General features: G+C 43.2%; 1 protein-coding gene across 1 annotated transcript; it reads left to right on the top strand.

The window, feature by feature from the left end:
- Positions 1-12738: 12738 nt before the first annotated feature.
- LOC133128443 (zinc finger protein ZFP2-like) lies at positions 12739-17610 on the top strand. The gene is made up of 4 exons (XM_061241969.1): positions 12739-12889; positions 14490-15206; positions 15600-15658; positions 15890-17610. Exons 2-4 carry the CDS (start codon positions 14506-14508, stop codon positions 17410-17412), a joined length of 2283 nt encoding a protein of 760 aa, XP_061097953.1. The 5' UTR covers positions 12739-12889; positions 14490-14505; the 3' UTR covers positions 17413-17610.
- The last annotated feature ends 1696 nt before the right edge of the window (positions 17611-19306 follow it).

The raw sequence follows: 19306 nt of genomic DNA, 5'->3' as shown, positions 1-19306 counted from the left end.
TTTTTTAATGGAAAAGGTCCTTTTTCCCCAGTGATATAGCTTCCTTCCATGCCCTCCTATCATATTTCTATTCCTCTTTCTCTCTTACTAAATCTTCCTTCTTTCACTCTAAAATGAATGCAGTCGTCTCTAACCCTCGCGAACTTTTCAACCTTCTCCTCTCTTCTTACCCCCTCTCCCACCTCCCTAATCCCTCACAACTGATGACTTTGACTCCTCTTTTGAAAAGAAGGTAGATTACGTCCGCAATTCCTTTTGCCCTCCCTCCTCCCCTCCCCAACTCCCTTTCCTCTTTTTCTCCATTCTCTGACTCCGCCACTTTGGTACTCCTCACTTCCCACCACTCAGCCACCTCTCCTCTTGACCCCATCCCTTCTCCCCTTCTCCAATCCATCTCTAATCCATTTCTCTCCTCTCTAATCAACACTTCCCTTTTTTCCGGCATTATGCCCTCTTCAGGGAAGAGTCACTCCTCTGCTCAAAAAACCTATTCTTGGCCCCTCTGTTCTGAACAACTACTGGCCTGGTCTCTTTTCTTCCCTTCTTATCTAAAACTCTGGAACATGCGGCCTGCTCCTAACTTTCAACTTATCTCCTCCAGAACAATCTTCACAATCCCAATCAGTCCGGCTTCAAGAGTGGCCACTCCACTGAGACCTCATCTTCCTTGACCTGTCGGCCTCCTTCGATACAGTCAACCATGAGATTCTGCTCTCATCGCTGACTGTGATGGGTGTCACAGGATCTGTACTCGCGTGGTTTTCTTCCTACCTCTCTGGTCGTACACCAGGTGTCTTGGAGGGGCTCAGTTCTCGGACCTCTCTTCTCTATATACCATACTATATTCTCTCGGTTATTTTATCTGTTCCCATAGCTACAGTGGGAGTAATAATCCACAATAACAACATCATATAAATTTTATGAATTTATTATCGTATTTTTGCATGAAATAAGTATTTGATCCCCTACCAATCAGCAATAATTCTGGCTCCCAGAGACCAGTTAGTTTTCCATTAAGAAGCACTCCTAATCTCAACTCATTACCCAAAACACCTGTGTCAACTCGTTACATCATTATGTAGCTGTATAAAAGACACCTGTCCACACAATCAATCAGATTCCAACGTTTCCTCCAAAGGCAAGACACAGGAGCTGTCTAAGGACAGCAGGGACAAAATTGTAGACCTGCACAAGGATGGGATGGCTACAAGAAAATAAGCAAGCAGCTTGGTGAGAAGTTAACAACTGTTGGAGCAATTATTAGAAAATTGAATGACACAAAGTCACTGCCAATCTCCCTCGGTCTGGGGCTCCACGCAAGATCTCGCCTCGTGGGATATCAATGATCATGAGAAAGGTCAGGGATCAGCCCAGTACTACACAGGAGGAGCTTGTTAATGACCTGAAGGCAGTTGGGACCACAGTCACGAAGAGGACCATCAGTAACACACTACACCGTGAGGGATTAAAATCCTGCTGTGCGCGTAAGGTTCCTCTCCTGAAGAAGGCACATGTACAGGCCCGTCTGAAGTTTGCCAAAGAACACCTGGATGATCCAGAGGAGGCTTGGGAGAAGGTGATGTGGTCAGATGAGACCAAAATAGAGCTATTTGGCATCAACTCGACTCGCCGTGTTTGGAGGAAGAGAAATGCTGAGTACAAGCCGAAGAACACCATCCCCACTGTAAAGCATGGAGGTGGAAACCTTATGCTTTGGGGGTGTTTCTCAGCTAAGGGGACAGGATGACTTCACCGTATCAAGGGGAGGATGAATGGGGCCATGTACCAGGAAATTTTGGGCGACAACCTCCTTCCCTCAGTGAGAGCACTGAAAATGGGTCGTGGATGGGTCTTCCAACATGACAATGACCCAAAACATACGGCCAAGGCAACAAAGGCGTGTCTCAAAAAGAAGCAAATTAAGGTCCTGGAGTGGCCTAGCCAGTCTCCAGACCTAAATCCCATCCCAAGGGAGCTGAAGCTTCGAGTTGCCAAGCGACAGCCTCGGAACCTTAAGGATTTGGAGAGGATCTGCAAAGAGGAGTGGACCAAAATCCCTCCCAAGATCTGTGCAAACCTGATGAAAAACTACAACAAACATCTGACCTCTGTGCTTTCCAACAAATGTTTCTCCACCAAGTATTAAGTCCTATTGTTCTATGGATCAAATACTTATTTCATGTGAAAATATGATATTAAATTTATTAAATTTATATGATGTTGTTATTGTGGATTATTTTGTGATATTCTGTCTCTCAATCTTAAAATTGCTCCCACTGTATAAATCCCAATTTAAACTGTCTAATGGAGACAAGAAGGTTTGCACTAGTCTCTAAGAAAAAAGAAAAGAAATCAGGATCAGGATAACAACAATTCCCCCAACAACAAAAACACAACCGGAAACTCTCACTTGCCAGACTTTTTTCCAATCCTCTTCATTACTTAATACAAAACTGAAGTATTCCCTCTATACCTCCCTCCAATAAAAATGAGATAACATACACAGGAATAAACTAAAGCTGTCTTTGTTCTCAGTGGCACAGTATATTGGCATCACTTGCTTTTATTAATTCACCAAATAAAATATTGTGGCATCTGGGGGTGTGGACTGGCAAACTGCGAGATTGAGAGACAATTTGTAATGTAAATAAGCATTGTTGCCAACTAAATGTAATGCGGCTGTTTAAGTTAGCTAGCTGTTTATGTTAAATAAAACGTGCATTGTTTGAACAAATCTTGTTGCCCTGTGTGGGGGGTGGCTGGGGGGGCTATTGTCTCAGGCACCATTGCAGAAGTCATTCTTTGTTTTGCTGAGTTCAAACCAGTCTCCTTGTGCTCGTGTTTCCAGTTTCGTCATGGAACCCTGCCACGCTACAATATAATTTCATTCGATCGCATTTCTGTGGTTTGCTTCCTTTCACCCCAGACGTCTCTGCAATAAACTTTTATTTTTACATTTTTCTCCAATTTGGGTATTTGCGTCATTGATGTGATTCGCTTCAATACACACCCGTTCGTGGACTGAGCACTGGATCAACGGGACGCGTTTGACTGTCGAGAGCGATATCAGGGGTGCGTATCAGTGTCCTTCTTGTCGGATGTTTGAAAAAACGTAGCTACGAGTGACGTATAAACGTATAATTGGTTTCCGTTTATGCGTGTTGGCAGCGAAGAAGTAGGCATAATGTTAATGAGCTAAGGTTGATGAGGTAACATGTTATGTTAACAAACTAGGTACTTGTATTTAGAGTCCAATTCGATAATGATATTTGGTGAGTACTTTTACGTCAGCTAGCTTGCTAATTACTATTAAAATAACAATCGGGGAAGACAGTTCTGCATTTTCTGATCATGTAACATCTTTGGTTCAGGGCACATTGCTAGATTATAATCGTTTATTTTCCTTCTATTTTTTATTTTCCTTGCTCCTGACCCGGAAGAATTTGCAAGAAACTAGTTTTGACGTCAGGTTCCGACGCGAGTTTAGGAGTTTTTTTATTTTATTTTTTTTATCTGCCGACAATATTTTCATGTACATGTTTCCATTATAATGACTATTGACTTCACAACCGCACTATTATAAAACATCTAACCTGTGTAGGGACTACAACTTCCACATTCCCACAGGAGAATTCTGCGACGTCCACCACGAATGACGTCTAACTTGGTTCAGCCAATCCCGTAATGGCGGGAGCAATAAACGGTCCCGTATAAGAGCAAGACACGTTCTTGGGATCTCTCTTCTGCTTCTTCTCTTCGACGCACCCCTTTTGGCCAGTCGCTTCAGCTCATCTGCTCCGAGACTCGGACAGAGGCTGAATGCTGCACAGCGCACTACCAGGCCTACGGACACACCCAGTTACCTCGCGGTAACTACGTGGCCTATAGTGAGTGGAAATTGTTGTACGCGGAACGCTACATCAGTTTACCCCAATAAAGCCCAACAACGAAACAGCAACGAACTTTTACACCTGGAAAAGGACCAGCGGATCAGACGACAACGCGCTCGGACACCATTCACAGCACCATCGCCGCTTCTACAAGGACAGCATGTCTTTTGGATCCAGCAATGCGTATGGACTCAGTAAGAAAACAAACATTCAGGCATAGCCAGTGTTTAGTTTAGTCTTAACTGTTTTTGTGAATCTGTGTTTCAATATTTACCATCCAACCATTGTAATGTGTTTCGTTAGCTACATATATATGTACGTGAATTGATTCGCCGTCTTTTGCGCATATATAGAGTAAAACTACGCAAGTAGTCCCTTCTCACAGCTAACTCTAACTCATTACCACACCCAGAACTCTAGCGACACGCGCGCTTGCGCGCGCCACACACACGCACACACACATACCAAACTAAATTTCCTTACTAACTTCCCGTTAGTTTATCTGTTATGTGTTTGTATGTTTGTTTAATAAATATATTTTATTAAACCCCGGTGTCCGTTTTGGAATCGCATAGACATGAGAGCCGAGTTAAAGCAGTCTTTCGAAGAACTTCCAACCTTCAGGTTTTTCAGGTATGTTTAATCATTAGTATTGGTTATTTTAATTATTAATTAAAATACTAAATTTGTGGTTAGATATTCCTGATAATAGTAATTTTATGAGACTGATTACCTTTTGCAGTTATACTGCTACACAACGTTTAACTGGCGCCCCGGTTTCGTAGAGAGTAAAATCCCTGCGAGTCCCGTGCGAGGACCCCTACACCTGTATTGGTAGCACCATAAAAAGTTCTCATACAAGTCTCATGTGGAAGTTCAATTTCTTAAGGAGAGCGGTATTATCCTATAATAAGTGTACTGTATTGATCTTTTACCTTTGAAATACTTTCAAGTGTATCTCTTGTAAGGGTAATTTTCTTAATTGATTCTTAGTTGACAATGTGTGTTAACATGAAGACAATTGTGATTAAAAAGAACCTCCTTATTACTATGAGACCACTTTCTGAATTAAGTGCTTACTAGGAGTCTTTCTCTGTCTCCCAGCAGGCAGACAGCCTTTGACCTTAATGTCTCTGCTTCTCCTAGAAGGGGGTAGCTAGCACATTCTGGTCTTACAGCAAGGTCAAAAAGGGGTATTCAGGAGACAAAATACTGATAAATGTTCGTGGCCAGCTTCCATGTCTTTTTGTTATGGTAAAGCCCCCCCTTCTGGAAACGTGTGTATTAGAGTCTTACTATTTCTGATTGAAATCAGAAAGCCAAATAAATATGGAAGTTAAACTCAAGTATAGCTATTGTTGTTTTTACTGGGATCGATTTCATCAGACGATGCTCACCGGTGAAATGTTAAAATACTGTAGTCTGTGACGCGGACAGACAGTGTACACTGCCGAGGGATTAGAGTCCCTTGAACCGAAAAACCCACCCCACGAAGGGATTGTAAGCAATCGCCTATGGGGAAGGACGATGGTATCCGGTCCAATTCTGAGACGTTTATGTGTGGGGTAACCAATACGCAATCCAAAAAAAAAAAAAAAAAAAAACACTCAGATGAGACCATAGTAAATTAGTAAAAGGTACCTTGTTTGACTTGGGGCCGACGGGTCCATCACTCTGGGGGTGATTCAAACACGAGACTCCCCCTCTCCGAACCTCCACATCACGCTCACGACTACTGTCTGTTCTGGCTCCACGGTGGTGGAACAAACTCCCCGTTGAGGTCAGAACTGTAGAATCTCTCCCCACCTTCAAGCGCAAGCTGAAGACACACCTCTTCAAGCAGCACCTCTCCCCATCCCTCCCTACCTCCCTGTGAACCTTAATTGTTGTCTCTGTGACTTGCTTTGTGTATCGGTATTTTTAGTTGGCTAGGTAAGCAGTGTTTGGATAGTTAACTTTGGTCACTTTTGCTCTGTTTGTTTGTTTCTTTGTTCTTCAAAAAAAAAAAAAAAAAAAAAAAAAGGCCCTCGTCCTTATCTTTGTTGTACAGGTAGCAGTTGAAATTGTACTTCCCTCTAGGGTCTTTCAGCGAACTTATCCCTGGTTATGGGTATGCACTTTGTTGTGCGTCGCTCTGGATAAGAGCGTCTGCCAAATGCCAATAATGTAATGTAATGTAACGAGAGCCGGTATGCTCTCACTAACACTCCGGTGACTGGCTCCCAAGCACTGAGTGTGTTACAGAGTGATTAGTAGTAATACTAACTCTCTGGGACTAGGTCCCAAGCACTGATAGAAGTAAAAGTTTATCGTTAACTATAATAATTGACAGGCCTTAATGAGTAAATGCGTTTAAAAAAGAAGTGAGCTCTAAAGTAAATTACCTTGTTGTGTAATATGGTATGTTTTGTTCTCCATGAGAGTGCAAGCTGAACACAGGCCAGTGCGATAGAGGTGATTATTAGTAATTCACTTATAAAAAAATGTATATCTGTGTTGATCTTTTACCTTTTAAATACTTTCAAGTGTATCTGTACTTTCAAAATGTATTTCTGTATGTTCCTGTGTTAGAAAAACATGATGTGTCTTGCCACAAGAAGAGCATGGTACTAATATTATAAAACAAGTTTGAACAGGCCCAAGGCATATTCACTTATACAGTCTACAATATTACAGTCCAGCCGCAGTCTCCTTGTAACCACATACGTCATGTGCAAGGCATTAATATAACTAGCAGAGGAAGAGCGAGGTAACCACTCATTTTATAAAAGAGATTGGGAGATGTGTAAATATTGGTAGAAGATTTGGGCAGAAATTAGAAAAGTGCTGAGCCAGTGGGTGGAATTGAGTTTAAGTTCCACAACAGGAGGAGTTGGAGAAACATGATAAAATGTGGATTCATGTGTTCATGTGTTCAAATGTGGAGGGAACACCCAGTCTGGCCCAGACTGGGGTAGTTTTTCTACCACAGTAATTAATAATATGGCCAAGTTATCTGAATTGGTGAGTAAAAAAACCCCAAAACATTGGTAACATTTTCTGGAATTGAATGGTTTCTGGTTCTGGTTTACTGGTCAACATTCTCACATCTGGTCATTTTTAATTCAATGGGTTTTTTAAATGAATCCAAATGTATGAGTCTACACTTATTGGTGTATGGTATCCATTTTTCTTCATGAAAGGATGGAAATCTTATATCCCTTATTTGTAATCGTTGGGCCGCAAGCAAGAATCGCACGTGCAAACTGATTTGTTTTTCAATCGCTCATACAAGTGATTTAAGAGAACTTGCCCCATTCACCAATTGTCTTGTATTTACAAGTATTTCTTAGGTAGGAACAAAATTCCAGATCATCAGTCACAAATGTCATACAGGATAACAGATTCATTTTCAAAATATTTATTGTTTTGCATTTATTACCACCCAGTAACTAGTAAATATTCCAGGTAAAAAAAAAACTGCAGGAAAATAATATAATAATATAAAGGCTTTTTGGGTGTTGACCAGTATGACCAGTAAGATTTAGCAACATAGTATACCAGTTACAGGTAAATAAAAAAACATTTATCAGAGACTGACTGACCATTTACCACTGCTTGGGAGTCACAAAGAAACTTCTGTATGATGCCATTTCCTGTTTCACGATTTATCAAGGAGAGAAAAATGATACAATATTAAAACTAGGGGCCAGAAACCCAGATCCTGGAGAGCCACAGGGTGTAATGGCTTTTGTTGTTAGTCAGCACTTAACTATGTAATCAACTTTCTCACCTTGTTTCTTGGGTCTGAATCGGTTGCTGATTTTAATGCAAAAACAAAAACTAGCACACCCTGCACCTCTCCAGGACCAGAGTTGCCAACCCCTATCTGCAAGTAAAGAAAGATTTTGGTTGTAAGGCAAGAGTCTGCCCAGATATTCTATTGCTGTGTGCCTCCCTGTGTGCACACAAATCTTACTTGTAAGACATTTTCCATGAAGTAATTGCTATACCTTGTTTCAAATTTCTCATCTGGGGCATTAAACATGAATTTCTTTATTCTGTTGTAGCCACTGTTACCTTCATGGAAGAGTAAGCTGGCCTCTCTGTCCCACCCCCCCATTACAAGAGTGGTGGATTCCACCAAGTTGACTCACTGCAACAGCCAATCAGAACCCTTGCCTGACTGTATGAGATGTTTAAGCCCAACCTTATCAAGTTGAGACGTGAAGGCTGAATCTGTGATTGAATCCACAGACTACACAGCAGTGGAGCCAAAAGCAAGACTCAGCAGAAGTGATGACATAGAAGAGAGGACAGAGTGGAAGACTTTATCTGAGATGACCCAGGAGGAACAAGACAGACTATCCAACATGAAGGAGGAAGTGGAGGAATGTGAGGAGAGGCAGAGTGTGAAAATGCAAGAAAAAGCAAGGGATGAACAGAAGGGGAAGGGTGGAGCTTATCTAACCTGTCAAACTCAGAAATTTGAGAAGAATGGAGTTAAATCAGAATACAGTCAACAGGACATGGAGGAGGTGTCCAATCTGGTCACTGCCTGCCTGCTGAATCAGCCAAGAGTGGTGATTTGCAGAATAAAAATAACAGGTAATTCAGTTCCTGAGTCACTATGTCCCTTTGCCAGGAAAGAAGGCCAGGGAGTGACATCTCGACAGAGATGGCAGGAGCTCTCACCAATGAAGGGAAAGTGTTCACTGAGTCAGATGGACCAGGTCATGACTTGGAAGAGAAAGATGATTGGCCAGCTGGCAAGACCGCAGAAACACCAGTCGGCTTCATCAGAGAATGGGTAAGTGTGGTGATTTGGGCTCATTCCAATTGATTATTTTTCTCCTCTTTTTCCTTTAACTTGCTTCTGACCAGGAAATCGATTGAGGTCCATCATCTATACGGACATTCCAACCCGATAAATGTTCCTTCTAGGAGCTAGAAGTCGAAGTTAGAAACTCCCAATCTTTCCTTTGACAAAGAAAACATCTGCACATCCTTTGCAGAGGTATTTTTCCAGACAGCCTGACATATGTAAATTATTGACCTGTGGATCCACCTCTCCCTATTTGCCATGTCTGTAGCTGACGTGGCTTTGGACTGACGTTTGAAGGAGCAAGGGCATTCTATTTGGCCAATTCACATTTTCTTGATTTCACCATTCTTCCTAGCCTCTCCTGATGGGTGGAGCTAGGAGTAGATACAAGAGCAAGAAAAAGAAATGTGATGAGAAAAAAAGTGATTGGAATGAACCCTGAGTGTCGCTGTTCTTTCTCTACCAACCTGACGCAAGTATATAATGTGCCTTCATTTGTCTTGAACAGGCTCTGTCTTCAAGCCTCCAATAACCCTACAGATGTCTCCTGAAGGAACCAGGACACAGGTTAAGATCCCTTCTGATCATTTTGAGAACAGGCATTTCTATTTCCAGCCTTAGTTTTTTCAGCTAGAAGAAATGCTGTGTTGTAATTTTTCTGACCACGGAAAAGGATGGCGAGTATACAGATTTACACGTTTTTTTTCTTCTTCTCCAGTTCAGAGATATTTATCAAAGCCATCTTGCATCTTCTCTCTCCTCAGGACAAACTGTTGAGGCATCGTCTGAGGTCTTTGCCTGCTCTCAGTGCCCATTTGTTCACACAGAGGAAGTGAATCTTCACCAGCACTTGGAAAAGGTTCATGGAGAGCAGCTCAGAGAGACTCTGGTGTCTGGAAGAAGTGGAGCTGAGAACCCATCCAACAGCAGAACACCTCAGTGCTCCAAAGCCCCTGAGACACTCGCCACCCCAACACAGTCCCAAACAGGCGCTTCAGGGGCCCACAAATGCCCCCAGTGTGGGAAGAGCTTCCTAACCATGTCACAACTGACAGTCCACCAGAAAACCCACATACTTCAGGGGCAGCCATACCTCTGCTCCCAGTGTGGGAAGAACTTCAAAACAAAATCAGTATTGATTGTCCACACACGAACACATACAGGGAAACTGCCATACCTCTGCTCCCAGTGTAAGAGGAGTTTTGTCTCTTCATCACACCTGACCACACACCAGCGAACCCATACAGGAGAATGCCCATACCACTGCTCCCAGTGTGGAAAGAGCTTCAAATCAAAAAAAGGATTGAAAGTCCACACACGAACGCATACGGGGGAACGCCCCTACCACTGTTCCCAGTGTGAGAGGAGCTTCAAATCAAAATCCGATTTGACAATCCACACACGAATGCATAGCGGGGAACGGCCATACCGTTGTTCCCAGTGTGAGAAGAACTTCAAATCAAAATCAGAATTGAAAATCCACACAAAAATCCATTCAGGGGAACGCCCATACCACTGCTCCCAGTGTGGGAAGAGCTATCTCTCATCATCGCACCTGAGCAGACACCAACTAATCCTTACAGGGGAACGGCCATACCAGTGCTCCCAGTGTGGAAAGAACTACAAGTCAAGATCTGGATTCACATATCACCAGCAAATTCACACAGGAGAACACCCGTACCACTGCTCCCAGTGTGGGAAGAACTTCAAAGCAAAATCAGAATTGACAGTCCACGCAAAAATGCATATAGGGAACGGCTATACCACTGATCCCAGGGTGGGAGGAACTTCAAAACTAAATCAGTATTGATAGTCCACACACGGCTCCATACTGGGGAATGGCCCCAGCTTACCTACAAAAAAAATCATCAGACCCTACACCCCTGCCAGACCCCTTCGTTCAGCCTCCACAGGCCGCTTGGCACCTCCCCCTCTCCGAACTTCCACCTCACGCTCACGACTACTGTCTATTCTGGCTCCATGGTGGTGGAACAAACTCCCCCGTTGAGGTCAGAACAATCTTCAAGTGCAAACTGAAGACGCACCTCTTCAAGCAGCACTTCTCCCTGTCCCTCCCTACCTCCCTGTGAACCTTAATTGTTGTCTTTCTGTGATGTACTTTTTTGTGTATCAGTATTTTTAGTTTGGCTAGGTAAGCAGTGTTTGGCTAGTTAAGGGGTTTGGTCATGCTTTTGCGTTTGCTTGTTTGTTAATTTGTTTTAAAAATATATATAATAATAATAATAATAATAATAAATCAAATAGGCCCTGATCCTTATCTTTGTTGTGCAGGCAGCAGTTGAAATTGTACTTCCCTCTAGGGTCTTTCAGCGCACTTATCACTGGTTATGGGTATGCACTTTGTTGTACGTCGCTCTGTATAAGAGTGTCTGCCAAATGGCATTAATGTAATGTAATGTAATGTAATGTAGTCAACAATGAGATTCTGCTCTTATCGCTGACTGGGATGGGTGTCATAGGATCTGCACTTGCATGGTTTTCTTCCTACCTCTGTGGTTGTTCCGACCAGGTGACTTGGAGGGGCTAATTCTCTGACACACACCCCCTACAAACTGGAGTCCCACAGGGCTCAGTTCTTGGCCCTCTCCTCTCTATACACCATGTATCTTGGTTCTGTTATCTCTTCCCATAGCTTTTCTTGCCATTCTCATGCCAATGCCACTCAACTCTTTCTTTCCTTCCCTCCCAATACCCAGGTCACCATACAGATCTCTGCTTGCTTGGCTGATATCTCTGCGTGGATGACTTCCCACCACTTGAAGCTTAACCATGGCAAGCCTGAGCTTCTCTAAATCCTCAGTCCTCTCCGACATTTCATTTGGTCCAGAAATGCTGCAGCCCACCTGACCACCAGTCAGCCCAGGTCAGCTCATGTCACCCCACTCCTCATTGGCCTCCATTGGCTTCCTATTGCCGCATGCATCCGCTTCAAGGTGCTAGTGTTGGCATTCCAGGCTGCTAAGGGGACTTCCCCACTTGATATTCAATCTGTAATTGCTCCCTACTCCCCACTCCGATCTGCCAGCTCTGGTCGTCTTGTGGTTCCCTGACTACGAGCACAGGTGGTCGAGCTGCACATTCACCGCTGTTTTCCGTTCTGGTCCCTCAGTGGTGGAATGACTTGCCTACCACTGTCAGGACAGCAGAATCCCTCCCCATACTTCGACACAGACTAAAAACACACCTTTCTAGTCTATACCATAGTCCTCCCTCCTGATTTCCTACCCCCCTTCCGATATCCCTCTTCTCTAACCCTATCCGTTAATAAAAAAAATTAAAATACATTTTTTGCACTGACGATGACTATTGCATTTGATGCTTTTAACCTGTGGAAGAACCTATGCACTTGTAAATCGCTTTGGATTAAAAGTGTCTGTCAAATGACAAAAATGTAAATGTAAATGACGAGTCCCCCCAACAACAAAAACACAACCAGAATTTTTTTATTCCTTTTTCTTCAATATTTAATACAAAAACTCCATAACTCCCTCCAATAAAAATGAGAAGGACAACATACACAGGAATAAACGAAAGCTGTCTTTGTTCTCAGTATATTGCCATCTCTTGGTTTTATTAATTCGCCACATAAAATATTGTGGAATCTGGGGAATCTTTTTAATGTAAGCATCGTTGCCAACAAAATGTTATGCCGCTGTTTAAGTAAGCTAGCTGTTTATGTTAAAGAAAAAGTGTGCATTGATTGTTTGAACAAATCTTGTTACACTGTGTGGGGTGTGGGGGGCGGCAGAAGTGCTTCTTTGTTTTGCTGTTTTGAAACCAGTCTGCTTATGCACGTGTTTCCTGAGCAATAAAGTTGTTGAACCGAATTACATTGCTTGTCAGTTTCGTCATGAAACCCTGCCACGCTACAATATAATTTCATTCTATTGCATTTCTGTGGTTTCATTGCTGTGCTTCTTAGGTCCCCTTCACCCCAGACGTCCGCCAACAAACTTTTATTTTGAATTTTTTTTCTCAAGTTTGGTATTCGCGTCATTGATGTGATTCGCTTCAAACCACACTCGCCTGCAACTGCGGGGCAATAGGCTGCATGTGTTCTTACTGCAAGTGTCACGTAGTTATAACCATTCATAACGCGGATTCTTCACACCCGTTCGAGGACTGAGCACTGAGCAACGGGACGCGTTTAACTGTGTAGAGAGCGATACCAGGGGTGCGTATCAGTGTCTTTCTTGACGGGGTGTTTGACAAAACGTAGCGACGAGTGACGTTGGTGCAACAAGTAAAACTGGTTTCTGTTCATGCTCGTCAGATTTTAGTAACAGCTTAAAGTACAAAAATACATGTTTGCTGTATTAGAATTCATTGAATATCTTCATAAGATTTGGGGAGTTTGGGCAGAGAAGGTCAACGGAGTTCTACCAAAAAAAGTTAGCCAAACGGGTTATTTCTAGAAATACGAAGTGATACATATTCCCTTGCCTCCCAGATTATGCGTGCTTCGGTTTTCAGGACCTGGCACAATTGCACACAACGCGTAATTTAGTTAATTGCTCTGAGCCAAACGTGAAGTAGTGTTAGCAGCTAAGACAACGTTAAGCAGTAGGCATAATGTTAATGAGCGAAGGTTTATGACCTAACATGTTATGTTCACCAAATAGGTAGTTGTATTTACCGTCCAATTTGATAATTATAAATTATTGTCGGTCAGTACTTTTTCGTCAGATTGCTTGCTAATTACTATTACTTGTCGCTGTAGGTACTGGCCGCTGAAAAACACTACTGCGCATGTGTGCTCACAAAAAATAAAAATCGGGAAATACGGCAGTTCTGCATCTTCCCATCTGCATCTTCAACATCTTTGGTTTAGGGCTCATTCCAAGATTATAATCGTTTATTTTACTTGCATTTATTTATTTTCCTTGATCCTGACCCGGAAACCATCTGACTTAGTTTTTCGGATTTGCTAGGAACTGTTTGAAGTAAGGTTAAGACCGCAGTGTAGTTTTTATTTATTTAATCAGCGATATTTTTTATATATTACATTTTCCATTTTAAAACTTTGGGAAATCGGAATGTTGCCGTTAAGTAACTTCAGAACAGCACTATTATAAACCTCTAACCTTTGATTTTATCAGTAGCACCATAAAAAGGATATGGAGGATATGAAGTTGTTTTTTTCATACAAGTTACGTAAAATTACAAGGTAATTACATTTCTTAAGGAGAGCTCTGTGTTAATAATTCACCGATAATAAGTGTGGCGTATTGATATATAAAAGCTTCTTGGGCATTAACCACGATGACCAGTAGGATTTTGCAACATAGTATACCAGTGAGTAAAAATGGTAAATTAAAAACATTTATTAGAGACCATTTATAACATCTTGGGAGTCGCAAAGAAACTTCTGTATGATGTCGCTTCCCATTCAATTGCTTAAAAAAATAACTAAATATTGAAACCAGGGGTCAGAAACCCGATTCCTGGAGAGCCACAGGGTCTGCTGGCTTTTGTTGTTAGTCAGCACTTAACTGTGTAATCAACTTTCATTGATCAATTAACACATAGTTTCTTTGGTCTGAATCGGTAGCTGATTTTAATGCAAAAACTAGCACACCCTGCGCCAACCCCTATCTGCAAGTAAAGAAAGATTTTGGTTGTAAGGCAAGAGACTGCCCAGATTTTCTATTGCTGTGTGCCTCCCTGTGTGCACTCAAATCTTACTTGTAAGACATTTTCTGTAAAGTAATTGCTATACCTTGTTTCAAAATTCTCCTCTGGAGCATTAAACATGAATTTCTTTATTCTCTTAGAGCCACTGTTACCTTCATGGAAGAGTGTAAGCTGTCCCACCCCCCCATTAGAAGAGTGGTGGATTCCACCAAGTTGACTCACTGCAACAGCCAATCCGAACCCTTGCCTGACTCCATGAGATGTTTAAGCTCCTCCTCTTTGGTCGGAGACGTGAAGGTTGAATCTGTGATTGAATCCACAGATTACACAAGGATTTTATATGAGATGACCCAGGAGGAACAAGACAGACTATCCAACATGAAGGAGGAAGTGGAGGAATGTGAGGAGAGGCAGAGTGTGAAAATGGAGAGAGAAGATGGTGTGATGGATGACAAGGAACTCGGGAGAGAGCAACAAAAAGCAAGGGATGAACAGAAGGGGAAGGGTGTAGCTTATCTAACCTGTCAGACTCACAAATTTGAGAAGAATGGAGTGAAATCAGAATACGGTCAACAGGACATGGAGGAGGTGTCCAATCTGGTCACTGCCTGCCTGCGGAATCAGCCAAGAGTGCTGATTTGCAGAATAAAAACAGGTAATTCAGTTCCTGAGTCACTATGTCCCTTCACCAGGAAAGAAGGCCAGGGAGTGACATCTCGACAGAGATGGCAGGAGCTCTCACCAATGAAGGGAAAGTGTTCACCGAGTCAGATGGACCAGGTCATGACCTGTAAGAGAAAGATGATTGGCCAGTTGGAGAAACTGCAGAAACACCAGTCGGCTTCATCAGAGGATGGGTAAGTGTGGTGATCTGGACTGCGGGCTCCTTCCAGTCGCTTCTTTTTTTCTTTTACTTGCTTCTGACGAGAAAAAATGGATTGAGGTCCACCATCTTTATGGACTTTCCAACCTGATAAATGTTCCTTCTAGGAGTTAGAATTAGAAGTTAGAAACTCCCAATTTGTCCTCTAAGAAAAAAATAGCTCAGGACCTGTGGATCCACCTCTCCCCATCTGCCACGTCTGTAGCTGACGTGACTTTGAACTGACGTTTGAAGGAGCAAGGACATTCTATTTGCCCAATTCACATTTTCCACATCTTATGAGAAAATGATTGGAATGAGCCCTGGGTGTCGCTGTTCTTTCTCTAACAACACAACTATATAATGTGCCTTCATTTGTCTTGAACAGGCTCTGTCTTGAAGCCTCCCATAACCCTACAGTCATCTCCCCAAGGAACCAGAACACAGGTTAAGATCCCTTCCAATTATTTTCTCAAAGAACAGGCATTTCTATTTCCAGCCTTTGTTTTTTCAACGAGAAGAAAAGCTATGTTGTAATTTATATGACCATGGTAGAGGAGGGCGAGCACACAGGTGTACACGTTTTTCTTTCTCCAGTTGAGTGATATTTATCAAAGCCATCTTGCATCACTATTTCCTATAGGCTTAATATTTCATGTGCACCTTCTCTCTCCTCAGGACAAACTGTTGAGGCATCGTCTGAGGTCTTTGCCTGCTCTCAGTGCCCATTTGTTCACACAGAGGAAGTGAATCTTCACCAGCACTTGAAAATTGTCCACGCTGAGGAGCTCAGAGAGACTCTGGTGCCTGGAAGAAGTGGAGCTGAGAACCCATCCAACAGCAGAACACCTCAGTGCTCCAAAGCCCCTGAGACACTCCCCACCCCAACACAGTCCCACACAGGCCCTTCAGGGGTCCACAAATGCCCCCAGTGTGGGAAGAACTTCAAATCAAAATCAAAATTGACAGTCCACACACGAGTGCATACGGGGGAACGCCCCTACCACTGCTCCCAGTGTGGGAAGAGCTATCTCTCATCGTCGCACCTGAGCAGACACCAAGTAATCCATACAGGGGAACGGCCATACCAGTGCTCCCAGTGTGGAAAGAACTACAAATCAAGATCTGGATTCACATATCACCAGCAAATGCACACAGGAGAACGCCCATACCACTGCTCCCTGTGTGGAAAGAACTTCAAATCAAATTCAAAATTGACAGTCCACACACGAATGCATACGGGGGAACGGCCATACCACTGCTCCCAGTGTTGGAAGAGCTTTGTCTCATCATCACGCCTGACCAGACACCAGCGAGTCCATACAGGGGAACGGCCATACAACTGCTCCCACTGTGGAAAGAGCTTCAAATCAAACTCAGAATTGGCAGTCCACACACTAATCCATACAGGGGAACGACCATTTAACTGCTCCCAGTGTGGGAAGAACTTCAAATTAAAATCAGAATTGACAGTCCACATGATAGTCCATACAGGGAAATTGGTATTCCACTGCTCCCAGTGTGGGAAGAGCTTTGTCTCTTCATCACACCTGAGCAGACACCTGCGAATCCATACAGAGGAACGGCCATACCACTGCTCCCAGTGTGAAAAGAGCTTCAAATCAAAATCGGAATTGGCAGTCCACACACGAAGGCATACCGGGGAACGCCCATACCACTGCTCCCAGTGTGGGAAGAGCTATGCCTTGTCATCGCATCTCACCAGACACCTGCAAATCCATACCGGGGAGCGGCCATACCACTGCTCCCAGTGTGCGAAGAGCTTTGCCTCGTCATCACACCTGACCACACACCAGCGAACCCATACAGGGGAGCGGCCATACCACTGCTCCCAGTGTGGGAAGAGCTTCAAATCAAAATCTCAATTGACAGTCCACACACAAATCCATACAGGGGAACGCCCCTACCACTGCTCCCAGTGTGGGAAGAACTTCAAAGCAAAATCAATATTGAAAGTCCACACACAAATCCATACAGGGGAACGACCATTCCACTGCTCCCAGTGTGGCAAGAACTTCAGAACAAAATCTGAATTAACAATCCACCAGCTAACTCACACAGGGGAACGCCCATACCACTGCTCCCAGTGTGGGAAGAGCTATGTCTCGTCATCACACCTGACCCGGCACCAGCAAATCCATACAGGGGAACGTCCATACCAGTGTGGGGTGAAAGACTAATAACACACAAGCAAACTCATACCGGAGAACACCCCTACCTCAGCACTTAATGTGGAAAGATCTTCACACAGTTAATGGGTCTGCAGAGATGCCAGCAAGCTCATACATAGTAGCATCCAGTGTATGTTCCTGTAAATTGACTACTTGGCCTTACCCAACTTTGACATTGTATAAGTTTTGAATAAATGGTCTATTGGACTTGCTTTTCCTTGTGGCTGTTCTAAACATCACATTACATTAATGGCATTTGGCAGGTGCTCTTATCCCGAGTGAAGTACGAAGTAAGTGTATACCCATAACCAGAGATAAGTGCGCTGAAAGAGGGGAAGAGGGAAGTACAATTTCAACTGCCAATCTCACCCTGACTTCCTCTTGTTGATCCGCCCATCAGGAAATGAGCCCAAACGCCACTTGTAGTGTTCAAATGTTGGGTCGCACCGAGGAGCCGTCGCGGAAACCTTCATGAATAATTTCGAAGGAATCGACGGCGCCCGGCCACACCCCCCTGCCGTGGTTCCCCCACCAGTGCACAGCCGGACCGTCATTAACTGCCAGCCGAGTGCGACAGCTCCCTGCGCTCCTTAAGCGAGGCACACATACGGCTGTGTCACAACCAAATTTATCCCCTCCGGGGTCACGTTTCCGGTTCCGTCTCTGCAATGACGTCAATCATATTTGTTTACTGCTGTGTGTAATAGGCTCTGCATCGGCTAGCTAGCGATGCTTTTGTGAATATGTAGTGCTTCATATGTAATATCCCGATTATTTCTATACATTGAACCACGATATAGGCTACATCTAGCTAGCTAGATAGAAAGATCCCTGGCTAGCTAGGAATAAAAAAACAGCTATGGCTTATCTTCCTAGTCTGGCCGTCTCGGTAGCTAGAGGTTTCTTATTTTGCTAGCTAGGGAGCTAACTTAAATATATGTCATGCTTATCTACTTCTCTACATATATTTATTGCCGAATGGTTTGCTGTCCGTTTCACTAACTAGCTAGCGGTACTGATATTAGTCCACTGAGAGATGAGCACTAGCTATCTCTATCGCTATCTTAAACTGTAGGGAAATTGGAAATGTATGTTTCGCTAACTTACATACACCGGACTAAATAAGTGATTATTGACAGTAATGACTAAGCGTATGCCGTTCACATAAAACACGCAGACACGCTAGCCAGTTGACGCTACCGTACACATCAGGGGATCGCATCATAGCAACAGATAAAGCTTGGCAACCACGCTGTCGACTTGACGTCAAGTCATGACGTTAACTTACGCATGAGGGGAATGTAACCGGAGACCGCGGCCGTTGCAGCAGTCAGGGGAACGTTAATTTAAATATTTCTATGCCGTTACCTTGTGATTCCATTGCACGCGCTGGCGAACGAAGTTTCAATCGCATCACACACTCGAGCAAAGGCTAAGGTACACTCTCAGAAATAAAGGTATTGGAGGTAAAAAATGTTGTTCTTGAAAGAATGATGTTCCCAAATGTACCCCGAATAGTAAAATAATGTTCTTTGGGTACCAATAAGTACATTTTAGAAGCAAAATGGTACAAATTACACCTATGGTTAGTGGTAGTGGTAGTGGTAGAAATTTAAGTAGGCTATGTAACCAGCGTTGTACTTTTTTGTATGCTAAAGCCAACAACCAAGTGGGCATATCTAGAGGTTTCTCAATGAAGACATCCTTTGAGGTAACAATGTAAAATATTTAGAAAAAAACAACAAAAAAAGCAAATACACATTTAGGAAAAAGAAAGTAATTTTTAAATTTAATTTCGTGAATCTACGTTATTATTTTCTTTGGCTGGCTCAGTTGAAGATATGGACAAGCAACGGCCAGATCAATAATTAGACACAGGTAACGCATTCTCCAGAAGGTCGAG

The sequence above is a fragment of the Conger conger genome, chromosome 5 (genome assembly GCF_963514075.1).
Source record: "Conger conger chromosome 5, fConCon1.1, whole genome shotgun sequence".
Taxonomy (NCBI): Eukaryota; Metazoa; Chordata; class Actinopteri; order Anguilliformes; family Congridae; genus Conger; species Conger conger.
Note: the sequence above shows the minus strand (reverse complement) of the source record. Positions and strands in the feature narration are given on the sequence as shown.